This window comes from Chaetodon trifascialis, chromosome 8 (assembly GCF_039877785.1).
Source record: "Chaetodon trifascialis isolate fChaTrf1 chromosome 8, fChaTrf1.hap1, whole genome shotgun sequence".
Taxonomy (NCBI): domain Eukaryota; kingdom Metazoa; phylum Chordata; class Actinopteri; order Chaetodontiformes; family Chaetodontidae; genus Chaetodon; species Chaetodon trifascialis.
In genome coordinates, this window is record NC_092063.1 from 1,129,305 (window position 1) to 1,144,198 (window position 14,894).

Consider the following 14,894-nt stretch of genomic DNA (forward strand, 5'->3'; position numbering starts at 1 on the left):
GAGGACATGAAGGCATGAGGACATGAAGGCATGAGGACACGAAGACATCAGGTCATGAAAACATGAGGCCATGAGGACATGAAGACATGAGGCCACGAGGACATGGAGACTTGAGGCGACAAGGACATGAGGACACAAGGACATGAAGACATGAAAACATAAGGCCGCGAGGACATGAAAACATGAGGACATGAAGACATCAGGTCATGAACACACGAGGACATGAAGACACAAGGACATGAAAACATGAGGACATGAAGACATGACCCCCCCAACACACACACACACACACACACACACACACACACACACACACACACACACACACACACACACACACACACACACACAGCTGAAGTGATGGTGCGTTCAGGCTCCTCAACAAACCACATAGTCACACGTATGGTTTGAGGGAAAGGAAGCTGTATGAGTGTGTGTATGTGTGTGGGGGGAGGGGTGGTGAGTGTGTAAGTGAGTGTGTGTCCCCACGTACCCATTTGTTTGTGTGCGTTGTGATGTCAGATTTCACACTTCATGCTTGCCGTAGCGCAAACAGGGAAATGAGTCAGTTATGCCATAACGAAACCAAAATCTTCACTCAGGACTTCCTGTAACAAAATAAAAGCACAGTTACTGACTCACCTTTAGCGTTGACTTCAACTGCAGAGTGTAAGACACACCAATCTGTAAAAACACAGAGTAACACTCATACTGTCTGTCTGTCTGTCTGTCTGTCTGTCTGTCTGTCTGTCTGTCTGTCTGTCTGTCTGTCTGTCTGTCTGTCTGTTTTCTGGAATCTTCAAAAAGACTTCAGTTTGTATCTATGTGATGAAGTCAAACACAGAAGTATCTGTTAACGTGCTGCAGTGGATTTATCTTGTTCATTTCTTTATTGTGAAATCTGTGGACATTTCAGTTCTTTGTTTCTTTTTCTAGCCAGCAGAAATAATTTATTCCTCATGTCTTTTTCCTCATTGTGATGTGGTTCACTCCTACTTCCCATATTTTCAGTTTCATTAGTGAACTATAAACTACAGTGACATCATACAAAGTGAAAAAACTTTCGATATGATGTCACTGTATTTTTCCAACAGAACGGCTCCTTTCAGCAATTTGTAAAGTTTAATATTTTGGTGGTTAAACTTTAAAAACCTTAAATTCTGTCTTTGAGAAATATAAAGTGTCTTTCAACACCTGTCTCCATGCTCAGAAGTACCTCATGTAAATCTGTCCTTTTGATTTCATTTCTCTTCTTCCTGTATTTAATGACTGATTTGTCCTCAGTCTCTTCTTCTTCTCTTGTCTTTGTGTGCTGGTGTTCCATGTTCTTGTGATCTATTTCCTGTGTTGTGTGTTCTTGTTCTCTTCGTATATCATATTCAGTCTGTGGCAGTAAAGATGGCAAAAAGTTTTAAATGAGTGTCTTCTCGTGAATTGTGCAGCGACTGACTCTAATCCTGCTCGAAACTTCACACGCTGGCTTTTATTTTTGAGGAGTGCTAACCGGAAGCGACTCTTATTGCAGTGAACTTGCAGATGCAGCGGGCGGAAGCGGCAGAGGTGCTGAACTTCTGAGATTGTTCAAAGTTTAAAAAGTTTTTAACGGATTTGTCCCGGACTGTTCAGGTGAGACGGAACGATCCTTGTCCCGGTGTGAACAACCCCCTTCCCGGCGGTGGGTCGGTTAGTTGTTAGCCTGTTAGCCTCGGTGTGAGGAAACTTCAGTCAGTTTAGTTTCCATTAAAAACATGTCGGCAGAAGACCCGCGGGGGACGTTTCTGTACAAGCTGCCGTCTAAGGTCCTCTGGGACTTCTGCATGGTCATGGACGGACTATCAGACCTGGACTGGACCCGCTTCGGTGAGTCGGCTAACGGCGAACATTAACACGGAGCTGGTAGGGAGGGTGTACCAGTCAGTCTGTCTGTCTGTCAAAGTATCAGGATACGTTGTGTTTCAGTGTTGGACAGCCCTCATCACATCAAAGGCTTGTCTTCATTGGTTTATGTCAGGGTGGTGCCCCCCCATTGAGCGGGCAGCACCTGAGTCTCAGGTCCTGAGAAGCATATGGGGTGGAGTGGTGGGACAGCTCAGCCATCAGAAGCCTCTGTGTTGAGGCACCTGATGTCAGGTGATGATGATGATAATGATGAAGATGCTGATGATGAAGAAGATGCTGGTTGTCCAGGTTTGGCTCAGTCAGTCTTGAGCTGCTCATTTGGAACTCAGCGTTTTCATGTTGTCATGTCTTCGTGTTGTCATGTTTTCATGTTGTCATGTCGCGTTTTCATGTTGTCTTATTTTCATGCTGTCATGTTTTCATGCTGTCATGTTTTCATGTTGTCTTTCATGCTGTCATATTTTCATGTTGTCTTCTTTTCATGCTGTCATGTTTTCATGTTTTCATGCTGTCACACTGTCCTGTTGTCATGCTTTCACGTTTTCATGTTTCCATGTTGTCTCATTTTCATGTTTTCATGTTGTCTTATTTTCATGTTGTCATGTTTTCATGTTGTCTTATTTTCATGTTTTCATGTTGTCATGCTTTCATGTTTTCATGTTTCCATGTTGTCATGCTTTCATGTTTTCATGTTGTCTTATTTTCATGTTGTCATGCTTTCATGTTTTCATGTTTCCATGTTGTCATGCTTTCATGTTTTCATGTTGTCTTATTTTCATGTTGTCACGCTGTCCTGTTTTCATGTTGTCATGTTTTCATGTTGTCTTATTTTCATGTTGTCACGCTGTCCTGTTGTCATGCTTTCATGTTTTCATGTTTTCATGTTGTCACGCTGTCCTGTTTTCATGTTGTCATGTTTTCATGTTGTCTTATTTTCATGTTGTCATGTTGTCATGTTGTCATGTTTTCATGTTTTCATGTTGTCACGCTGTCCTGTTTTTATGTTGTCATGTTTTCATGTTGTCTTATTTTCATGTTTTCATGTTTTCATGTTGTCATGCTTTCATGTTGTCACGCTGTCCTGTTTTCATGTTGTCATGTTTTCATGTTGTCTTATTTTCATGTTGTCATGTTTTCATGTTGTCATGTTGTCATGTTTTCATGTTGTCACGCTGTCCTGTTTTTATGTTGTCATGTTTTCATGTTGTCTTATTTTCATGTTGTCATGTTTTCATGTTGTCATGCTTTCATGTTTTCATGTTTCCATGTTGTCATGCTTTCATGTTTTCATGTTGTCTTATTTTCATGTTGTCACGCTGTCCTGTTGTCATGCTTTCATGTTTTCATGTTGTCATGTTGTCATGTTTTCATGTTGTTGTTGCGTCACGGGCTGAATCCAGTGTTCTGGTGAACTGTGTACAGTCCGGAGGCCGGACGTTCCCCACCCCTGACATATGTGAATCATGTACAGTGTGTGTGTGTGTGTGTGTGTGTGTGTGTGTGTGTGTGTGTGTGTGTGTGTGTGTGTGTGTTTGTGCGCGCGCTCAGAGCTGACTTTGTTAAATGTTTTGGTTGAAGTGTCTCAGTGTCCTCATTGGTCCTGGACCTGGTCTTGGTCTGTCTCTGCAGACCTTCTTGAAACCTCTTCGGCCCACATGTCCTTTTAATCTACCTGTCAGCTCCGTCTCATGGTGCTCAGGTAGGTTTCCGTCCTGTGACGACTGAGGACGTCACTTCCGGACGCTCAACCTTTGAGATGTTCCTTTTTGTTACGTTTCGGTCTGACTGACCCCCCCAAAGGACAGTGGACAGAACTCGTCCTGGGACTCGAGTCTCTGTGGTGTGGTAAAGCGGTTTTTGTTCTGTCTCTGCCGCAGCCTCAGAGGTCCTTGATGATCAGACCGCCGTGCGATTGGCCGAGAGGAGGGAGAGGCGGACCGACTGGGTGATGAACCGATTGGAGAACAGGAACCGTCGCGTTGGGGAGCTGATCGACCTGTTGGAGCGCCTGCAGCTGCTCCGCCCTCGTGATGTCATCCTGGACTGTGAGTTCATCGTCCTCTGAGGGGTCAGGGGTCAAACACTGGAGCCAGTCGAACAATCAGCTGACTGTCTGAGTGTCTGTCTCTCTGCAGGGGCGTCCAGTCTGAAGCCTCCCTCTCCTCCTCTTCCTCCTCCTCCTCCTCCTCCTGCTGCTCCTGCTCCTGCTCCTCCTCCTGTGTCTCTCTCTCAGTTTGACCCTCCTTCCAAGCCTAATGCCCCGCCCACACCAAACACCTACAACCTGAGCACAACAGGTAACACACACACACACACACACACACACACACACACACACACACACACATACATGCACACACATATACATATACACACTAGGGATCGACCAATTATCGGCCTGGCCGATAATATTGGCCGATATTCAGCATTTTTTCGATCATCGGCATAATTAATTAATGTATTTTAAAACGTGCTCGTTGGCTCTGATGCAGCCGTCTCTCCGCTTGAAGTCACCATTCTTGGCTGTGTAACAATGTCCCGCCCACAGCCCTCACTGATTGGCTACATGGCACAAGTGAGTCAGTGACAGCCAATCGACACGGAAGCCTCTAAATGCAGCGCCACAGACAAGGAGAAGCAGACGACTGCGCCGGTGATCCAGCGGAGATAAGGCGACAGAGTCAGTCGAAGTTGCATAAAAACCCTCTATGATGAAATTTTAAAAATACTACAACCTTATGATTAATTTCAGTGATAACATGCAAGCCCAGAGTTGACATTTCACCGACCTACTTGTCTAATCACATCAAGCATATGACGAAAAAAAAAAAAAAAAAAACGTAACCAAGTGAACGTGACCTGAAGTTCCTGACTTAATAAAAAAAAGACGACATACCGGTAGGTAGACTATAGCAAGTGTAAGGGAGGAAAACCTGCTGAATTCCGCTGTTTGGCCCTGGAGATGAAACTGTTCACAACTTCAACAAGGCTTATACCATGGTCTGGGTGAATACTCGCTTCTGATTGGCTGCAGGGTGTCCGTTAAAAAGTGTTGTAGGACACCTATAAAAAAGTTGCGGTCAAATAGCTGATTGTTCTAAATTATTGCGCTGGCTCAAACGCTGGATGAGTCAGCGCTTTGCATCAGCCAGTTCACGCCTCCGCGTCGTCCATTCATTTCTGATAATGGACACCTCGTCGGGTCTTATCCCTTACGTATTTCATGATGACCCACCGCTACGTTATAACTGCCACAACCGCTTTATAGCTGTGGCCAGACGCACAATAATAATATAGGCCCTTTGGGTTACCGTTACTTTGTGGGAATAATAAATCTCCTAACGTGTCTCAGCCCGTGGGGCGGCTCCTGGTTTATCAATAAACAACACCGGAGGTGATTCCAGCCTATAAGTTTAACAGTACTGCAGGCTAACGTGTCCTTGTTTGTTTACAGTCGCCTCTCCCTCAGCGCTCGCACTCTCACTACACTATGATGCAGCAACGTAACTACAGGTGTTAAATGATCGTCTTTTTGCCTGCCGCTCGTAAAGTCCAGGGATATGAGTGAGGCAGAGAGCACACGTCGAGGAGATTATTCTCAGTGTGTTTTATTTTCAATCAATAAATTTACTGTCACGTCTACAACTCACGTGTGTAATGAAACGCTTTTCCAAGCTTGAAGATATGAAAACTGTGGCACTGGCATGTCTCCTGCTACTAAAGTTCAGTTCAGTTTATTTTGTTGATGTTTCAAAAATTCAGGGAGCTATTTTATTCATTTATTTATTAATTTGAGTGAGTTTTAAGAAATGTTGCTGGAAGGCCCCTGCACTTTTTTTATTAATAATTAAACTTAAAGGCATTTCAATGAAGATTTTGTGTTTGTGTTATTTTACAAAAAGTTAAGGTCTTTTTTTAGTGTACACAAAACAAACAGTATACTGTATTCATTCTAATCCCAGGTGTGTTACTCTAAATTTTGACACAAAAATTCTAATTTTTGATGCAAATGAATATCGGTTCTAAATATCGGCTATCGGTTTCACTTGATTATTTATAATTGGTATCGGTATCGGCCCTGGTATCGGTCGATCTCTTAAACACACGCATACATATATACACATACACACACACATACACATATGCACACACACATACACGCACACACACACACACACACACACACACACACAGAGGACTTTTAGGAAATAATTACGTGTGTGTGTGTGTGCTGGTGTTCTTCATACAGTCGATAAAGGACCACTCCCCAGACCTGCCCCGCCCCCCCTCAGCCTGCATTCTGATTTCAACCAACCGCGCCAGGTAACACACACACACACACACACACACACACAGGTTAAACATGACCAATGGTCTAATGATGATAATGATGCTGATGATGATGTCATCCCCCAGCCTGCCCCGGTCGTGTCAGGGGTGATGTGCTGGTCGTATGAAGAGGTGCATGCTGGGACGGAGGGGTTCTCCCCCTCCCTGCAGGTGGGCGAGGGCGGGTTTGGAGTCGTGTACAAAGCAACTCTGAGGAACACGGACTGTGCCGTCAAGAGGCTCAAACAGGTCAGCCAATCGCAGCACAGATCACACATGACTCACTGTGACAGGGTGGAGCTTTGAGGTGGATGTGAGGTACAGTCACATGACTCTTCTCTTAGTGAACCTCATGCGCAGCAGGCTGGGACGTTTCTGATGCAGCTAACAGATTACAACCACCTGAATACCACAGTACCACCTGAATACCATAGTACCACCTGAATACCACAGTACCACCTGAATACCACAGTATCACCTGATAGTACCACCTGAATACCGTGGTACCACCTGCATACCGTGGTACCACCTGCATACCGTGGTACCACCTGAATACCGTGGTACCACCTGAATACCATAGTACCACCTGCATACCATGGTACCACCTGAATACCATAGTATCACCTGCATACCGTGGTACCACCTGAATACCACAGTATCACCTGAATACCATAGTACCACCTGAATACCATAGTACCACCTGCATACCGTGGTACCACCTGAATACCATAGTACCACCTGAATACCACAGTACCACCTGAATACCATAGTACCACCTGCATACCGTGGTACCACCTGAATACCATAGTACCACCTGAATACCCCTCCAGTCACCCCTTCCTTTTCAAGCGTGTAGGAGGACCTGTGGTGGCCTTCAGGAACTGTAAAAACGTCTCTAGAGTTAGTCTTTGGTATGTTAGCTATCGGAGCTGACTGTGGCTAATGTTAACTATCAGAGCTAATTGTAGCTAATGTCGAGTATCATAGCTAACCTTAGCTAATGTTGGCTATCAAAGCTAACCTTAGCTAATGTTGGCTATCAAAGCTAACCTTAGCTAATGTTGGCTATCATAGCTAATGTCAGAGAGAGATGGACTTGTGGTTTGGAAGTTTATGGTGAACTCATCAGCGAGGTGTGTGGTCGTGTCAGGTGTTCTGCAGTCAAACCAGCCGCCGTTTCAGTGCCAATGCAACTTTTTCCAGGTCTTTCAGGACTGCAGCTTCCTTTTCAGATCAGTTTTGTTTTTAATGTCAAATTTTATTTTTGATATCAAAATGCAGTTACTCTTTTGGCTCCATACTTGTTCAGATGAAACAGTCTGAGAAGGAAGTTTGATCTGTGCCATTGACAGGAAGTGGACTGTGATTGGTTGGTTTGTTGTTGTAGGACTGTCTAGTGGACTGGGCTCTGCTGAAGGAGAGTTTTCAGACTGAAGTGGAAAAACTGACAAAGTGAGTATGAATCATTGCCTCACACAAACAGACCGTGGAAGACGTAAAGTGCAGTGAGTCATCAGGATCATCACGACGTACTGATCAGTGATCAATGATCAGCAGACTGAGAGCTCAGTCTCACATTTCAGTAGATCTGAAGACGTTCATCTCGACAGGCTTCATGTACGATCTGTGCATCACCTGCAGCCTCATCACTGAGCGTCACTCACACAGAAACACATGAATTCACTGAAGACACAAACCAGAAGAGTGTGCGATCACGTGGTCATGTAACGTAGAGTCGGATGAGACCTGATCAAACACGTTTCAGAGAAACTCTTCTTCTTCAGGTTCAGACATCCAAACATCGTAGATCTGCTGGGAGTCAGTGAGGGAGGAGGAACAGTGTGTCTCATCTACAGCTACATGGACAAGAGGTCGCTGGAGGACCAGCTGCACAACGTAACGCACGACGCACAGCACGCACACACACATACACACACACACACACACACACACACACATACACACACAACACAACACATGACCCAGGTTTGATGTCACTCGACTGGTGTCCGTCTCTTCCCGCTGTGATGTCACAGTGTCTTCATCAGACACTGCTGTCACATCATGTCTCTGAGTTCAGAGGACAGAGTCTGATCAGAACTGGACACAGGTGGACCTTCTGTGTGTGTGTCTGTGTGTGTGTGTTCAGGTGGACGTGACCCTCTCCTGGTCTGAGAGAGTCGCTGTTGTTGAAGAAGCATCAAAAGCTCTGCAGTTCCTTCACCGCCCCCCCGGAGGAGAAACACCGCTCATCCATGGAGACGTCAAGAGGTCAGCAGCAGGTCACATGACATCATGTCACATGACCGCACATCACATGACAGCATGTCACACCTGCATGACATCACATACAGTATGAATATATCTCAGAATGTTTATGTGGTGTAAAACAGACATTTGGAGGAAGTGACAGCAGAACAGTTTGAGTTTCCTCTGCCGTCCTCTGGTGGACAGAGGAAACTGCCGTCCTCTGGTGGACAGAGGAAACTGCTGCTGCTTTATTCTCCTCCTTCTACAGACAGGTAGAAATAGAGTGTGGACCATCACAGCATGACATCACAGCAGGTGATGGTCATGTGACAGACAGCGACCTCAACCACACAGCTCAAGCGGTGGCACATGGTGGCACGGTGGATTCTTCTTCAGCAGCTGTTCCGTCATATGACATTAGCATTGTTAGCATACAGGACGGATGATGGAGACACTGCTGCTACCAGCTGGTTTCAGAGTCACTGCTGCACATCTCTCCGTCTCTCTTTGTTTGTCTCTGTCTCTGTCTGTCTATTTCTGTCTCTCTTTCCCTCTGATTGTCTCTCTCTCTCTGTCTCTCTCTTCGTCTGTCTCTCCGTCTTCTCTGTCTCTCTGTGTTCTCTGTTTCTCTCTCTCTACCCCTGAGCCTGGTTCTGCTCGAGGTTTCTTCCTGTTGAAAGGACGTTTTTCCTTGCTGCTGTCTCCAGCTGTCTGTCCATGGGGGACCTGTGGGGTCTCTGTAGATTAAGACTCTGGTCCTGACCTGATCTATATGAAAGCAATCCTGAGACGTGTCTTGTCTTTGTCTCTGTCCCTGTGCAGCTCAAACATCCTGTTGGACCGCCACCTGGTGGTGAAGCTGGCAGACTTCGGTCTGGCTCGTTCTGTGTCTCGCGGCTCGTTGGGACGCTCGGCATCTCAGACGGTGTCGGTCGGTAAAACGACAACGGTTAGAGGAACGCTGGCGTACCTGCCTGATGAATACGTGAGGGACGGGAAGCTGGGGACCTCTGTGGATGTCTTCAGCTTTGGAGTGGTGAGACACAGCAGGGGATTATGGGAAATGTAGTCTGCTAGTTCACCTAAGACTGAAGATATGCTGGCGACAAAAACAGTTTGAGTTTCTCATCAAAGCACGTCTTTCTGTGAGTGTGAAGGACATTTATTCTGCTGAGTGTTCATGAGCAGCATGAGTGACCTGATAGATCAGTCAGTGAGTGACTGCTTCATAAATCTGACTGACAGCATCAGAAAGTCTGTCATATCTGACATGTGGGAAATGCACAAATTCCATAATAACCAGTGTCATATGTCCACAATTCAACTGTCTGTCCAGTCGTCTGATAACAGCAGTAAGAACATTTTATGTGTACAGGAATAAAGGCAGCAGAAGAACACGAGATAAAATGTAAAGAGAAAGAAATGATGAAGATGCCACACATGAAAGCGTTCTTGGACGAGTTGATGAAAACAGTGATCCTCAGGCAGGTCAGGTTCTGACAGCAAAGACCAGGTCCCCTCTAGTCCTGATCTCGTCTGTCCAGGCACAGCGTGTCCTCACATCTTCAGATCAACTCTGACACAAACCAGTGACAATGTCATGTTATGGTTTTACTGATCTATGATCACAAGCTCACTGATTCGTTGAAGAATCTGAGGTTCTCACCTATCATTGGTCAATGGTACGTTTGATCTTTGTGTGTGTTTCAGGTGTTGTTGGAGGTCCTGACTGGTCGTCGAGCTCTGGAGAAAAACAACAAGTCAGGAGGGAGATTCCTGGTCAGCACACACACACACACACACACACACACACACACACACACACACACACACACACACACACACACACACACACACACACACACACAGCGTTACGTATGATACGATGGACATTAGTGGACTGTGGCTGTGGGTTTGGCTGAGTGCTGTGGTCCTGGTTGTGTAGAAGGACCTGGTGGAGGAGGTAGAGGACAGTCCGTCCGGTTCATCTGCAGCAGCCTGGAGAAAACAGCTGGACCACCGGCTGATCTCAGGTCAGTCTTTGTGTGTTTCTCCTGGTCATGTCAGTGCTGTTCCCTGCCTGTTGTCTGCAGCTGCTGTGTCCATGTTGTGTGTGTAGGGGGCGCTGCAGAGCCCGTTGGTTGTATGGAGATGGTGGCTGAGGCCCTCAGGTGCCTGGACAAGAATAGGAAGAAGAGACCGGCCATGACAGAGGTCAGAGAGACTGCTGGTTTGTTCAAAGTGTTTCTGTATGTAGACATCTCTGCTACGTCAGTCCAACATGTCCATCCAGTGATACGTCTCACTTCCTGTTCCTCGGCAGTACAGCATCACATTTTGCTTTGACCTTTTCTCAGAACAAGCTTTTCATTTTTCAGCTTCACTTCTGTGGAAGTTTGCAGTGTCACGTGTCAGTGTACTATGTCACATGTCACAGTACAGGTTACACATGTCACGGAACAGTTACACACAGCACAGTACAGTGTACCCATGTCACAGTACAGTTACACATGTCACAGTACAGTTACACATGTCACAGTACAGTTACACGGTACAGTCACATGTCACTGCACAGGGTCAAATGCCAGTGAAAGTCATTTGTCAGTGGAGTTTCCTTTTCAGTATAACTTTTTGCAGTGATAATTCAATGTGCAAACCTGAAAATGTTCATTAGATGAAACATTTTCGTTCAAAGGTTGTCACACCATGTGCACAGAAAGTTAAATCTAAAACAGAAATAAGATTGTGTGTTAATATTTACAGCTACAGACCTTCTAAAACTACTGTTCTGACTGTACAAATAGAGACGTCATGAGAGACGTCCGCTCGGTGTCCCTCAGGGTTCTTGTATGGATCCTCTTCTGTTCCTCATGTCGAATTTCTCCTCTCAGGTGTTTGACAAACTTCAGGACATCCACAACACCGTGAAGAAGGCCAGCTCCTCATCCCCCCTCCATCACCCTCCTCACCCTCATCTTCAGCCCCCCTCCCAGTCCTTCCCACGACCTCCCCACCCACTGGACTCTTGTGTGGGAGCTCTTTCCCAACAGCTGTCCAAAATGGGACCACTAGAAGACACCTACCAGCCCTCCCAGTTCTCTTCATCCTCCTCTTTCTGCTCCCTCACTCCTCCTCACGCACTGCACTCCTCCTCTTCCCTCCTCCCCACCTCCTCTTCCCTGCCCCCCTCCACCTCATTCACCGGTCCTTGTGAAACCGATGAGAGTCGAGGCTTTTCCCAGTACGACCTTCATTCCCAGTTCAGATCTAAGGAGACCAGCTCCAGGTCTTTGTCTCCATCCACCAGAGACCGGTATGACAGACCAATTTGGCCTGAAAACTCCCAGTTCGCCCAGCCTTCTGTCCCCAGTGAGGACCAGTACAACTCCCCCCCCCAGCCCAGCAGCACCAGTGACAGGTCTGGGGCTCGGGCCCTCACAGGACCAGACACCAGGGGGCAGACTGCAGCAGGAGCCACAGCTGGGCTCTGTGGTGCCCCAGAATCCCTGTCTCCTGTGCAGTCCCTGCGTTCGTTGTCCCTGGGGCCCTCAGGTACGCCAACAGCTCATTAAAGGACCAGATTGTGCTTTGTTTGGTTTTTACCTTGGCCTGTGTTATCGTAAGTTCTCTGATGAAAGAAACTAAATTACAGCTCCAGTGACATCCAGGATTCTGTCAGCACCAACAGTGAAGGCCAGGTGGAGACATGGGGGGGTGAACTTACCTGCAGCTGCCATCTTATCCCTAATTCATCAGTCCAACAGCAGAGTTGTTTCAGACTCAAAACCACTTTCTAACCAAAACGTTTTCATACTCTTGAACTCTGTCATGTCTTCTTTGCTGTAGGCCTGAGCCATGCTAAGCTACCATCAACAAAACGCACCACTGAAATTTTTCCATTAAAAGTCTCTTCGCAGATAAAACAAATGCACGACACAACTCTGTCGTTTTACTGATGAGTTAGTGCTGTGGAAATGGAGATCAGATTTTCATAGAAATAAAAGCCTGTCTCAAATGTGAGCCTGTCGCAAAGAAACACCAGCAGCAGTTCAAACTTAGCCTGGTGCTAACATCTGTGTTTACTAAGTTTTATCTTCAGTAAATGAAAACAGGCTGCAGCTCACAAACTAGTTCTTACACACAGTTCAGTTGTTTCTAAATACTTCCATCCACTAACCTCAGCTCTAACTGTTGGCAGCTAAGGGAACCAGCTGACAAAGCTAACGTTAGCATGCTAATATCTTACCTGTAAGATGGAGTACGGTCGACATGCCTGATTTGAAACTTCATTAGTTCTGTTTAATCAAGATTTTAAATCAGCTTAGCACAGTCAGATACAAAAACCCATTTCTCCATGTATGCAGACACTAACAAAACAAATTAGATTTTTCTTTAACCTCTAAAACTGCATATTTTGGAAGTTCTGCTCGCTTGTGCTGCTGCACGGACTTCCTGTCTGCGTAGGTGACTGGTCTTGATTGGACAGAGCTGCAGGACAGCTGGTGTGGTGCAGTCCTGGTCCTCTCTGCTGTGTCCAGTCCCGCAAAAATCTTCTCAATTCAGTCAGTCAGTCATTTCCTCTGTGTGTGTGTGTGTGTGTGTGTGTGTGTGTGTGTGTGTGTGTGTGTGTGTGTGTGTGTGTGTGTTCAGTCCATGTGAATCCCAGTAAGCAGCGTTTCCTGCAGAAGAAGACTCTGTATGAGGAGGGAAGGATTCAGACTCCCGAGCTGCTGTCCTCTGACGATCTCTGTACGTGACACAGACGTCAACATCTCGTCTCACTTCAGACGGTCTCATCCCGTCCCTCAGTTCGTCTCACACGTCTATGATCTCATTTTTCTCATCTGATGATATCGTCCTGTCCCACAGTGTCTCGTCCCTATTTTCTGTCATGCCTCGTCTCACGTCTCGTCTTATGTCTCAGCTCATGCCTCGTCTCACGTCTGTCCTGGATTTATTCTGTCACATCTCGTGGTCTCGTCTCTCAGTTTTCTGTCAGGTCTCACTACTGTATGTCATGTCCCGTCTCATGTTGTCTCATGTCTCAGCTCATCTGCTCCTCTCTCACAGTAGTTCCTCTGTAACGTTGTCTTGTGTCTCCTCCCGTCTCATGTCTTATTTCTTTTGCTGGCTCAGATGGAGGGAGGAGTTCCGTGGAGGTCAGGGGCCCGGAGGAGAGCGACGAGCTGGATTATCTTCCCGCCGAACACGACTGACTGGTTGTTGAAGCGTCTCCGTGTGCAGCGGCCTGCACAGAGCGTCACGTCTCGTGATGAAGACCCACAGATGGACCGTCTCAGAGTCAGATGCGCTCGGACGTGGACTCTGACGGACTCTCCTCGTCATGTTTGCATTACTAAGTGCTGCACTTGGACCAGCAGGAGGCTGCTGGGTCATGCACGGGATCCAGGAACCGTTCCAGATTCCGTGGAGGCGTTCCAGCTCTGCTGAGGCCTGCTGCACCGTCTAACACAAAGCCATCCTGTTGCCTCTGCAGTCATGTGAACGGTTGTTGAACTAAGATGTGAAGCAGCACTAAAACATTTCTCCACTACACTGAACATCTCCACTCAGTTCACACAAATCCGTCACACAGAATCAAAGCACAGGTCGACTCCCTCCGTTCTGTCACACTGAAAACAGTCACTCAGTGTCCATATTTATTCCTTCCTGTTCACTGATGTTGACATTCAGACACACAAATTCCATTATTATACGTCTTTGTCATAAAATGCTGAAATATATCATTTTTGAATGTGCCTGAGTTTGTCCCGTTGGCTCAGAGACTTTGACTGCAGCTGATTTATTGTCATTAAGTCATTTCAATTTTCTATGTTTATGTATTTTTTTCAGACATGTGACTGTAGCACAGGACCAGGAGTTGTCACGGAGCGCTCGGACATGTTTGTAATTCTTTCAGGGCATTATTTTGTTGATGTCGATTAATGGGAATTATCCAGTTTCAGTCAGAGATGTTTTCTTTGAACCTCAAAAGGTGAATTATCTGCCTCTTCCGTCCCATAATAATGTCTTTCATGGTGCAGTACTATAGTTCGCCTCCTGAACGTGTGGTTTGAAGCAGGGCCGATGAGCTGCTGTGTTCCACACGTTCACAGAATTCTTCCTCTGACGTTTCAGATTGGATTCGTGGTCGCTGAGCGGTCGTGAGGTCAGCCTGTTTTTATTTGTGATTTCCTTTCAGAAATGATCTGAATGTGACTTTATTAAGGGTTAATGCATCATTTCTGCACAGGTGGCTGTAAGACAACTTTGAGGTTGCCAGGTTGTGGTTTCCCTTTTGAGTTCCTCAGGCTGACCCTCTCATGAACTCTTTAATTTTGGACAATCTCCACTTTTCCAGCGAGATCAGAGTCTGGCGACCTGCTGTTCACGTGACGCTTCAGCGGAACTCGCCT

At 46.3% G+C, this 14,894-nt stretch overlaps 1 protein-coding gene across 1 annotated transcript; it reads left to right on the forward strand.

Moving 5' to 3' along the window:
• Positions 1–1,519: 1,519 nt before the first annotated feature.
• Positions 1,520–14,237, forward strand: irak1 (interleukin-1 receptor-associated kinase 1). The gene is made up of 15 exons (XM_070969563.1): positions 1,520–1,860; positions 3,777–3,944; positions 4,035–4,196; positions 6,149–6,222; positions 6,316–6,477; positions 7,616–7,680; positions 8,013–8,124; positions 8,378–8,499; positions 9,301–9,514; positions 10,189–10,257; positions 10,424–10,511; positions 10,598–10,692; positions 11,370–12,030; positions 13,129–13,227; positions 13,615–14,237. The coding sequence occupies exons 1-15, from the start codon at positions 1,749–1,751 to the stop codon at positions 13,692–13,694; spliced, it is 2,283 nt and encodes a 760-aa protein (XP_070825664.1). The 5' UTR covers positions 1,520–1,748; the 3' UTR covers positions 13,695–14,237.
• Positions 14,238–14,894: the final 657 nt, after the last annotated feature.

Excerpts from the sequence above, each read along its gene's own strand:
- irak1 (XM_070969563.1), top strand. The coding sequence starts at position 1,749 with ATGTCGGCAGAAGACCCGCGGGGGACGTTTCTGTACAAGCTGCCGTCT. Across the intron at positions 8,125-8,377 it reads TGGAGGACCAGCTGCACAAC|GTGGACGTGACCCTCTCCTG; the intron begins GTAACGCACGAC and ends GTGTGTGTTCAG. Across the intron at positions 12,031-13,128 it reads GTTGTCCCTGGGGCCCTCAG|TCCATGTGAATCCCAGTAAG; the intron begins GTACGCCAACAG and ends GTGTGTGTTCAG.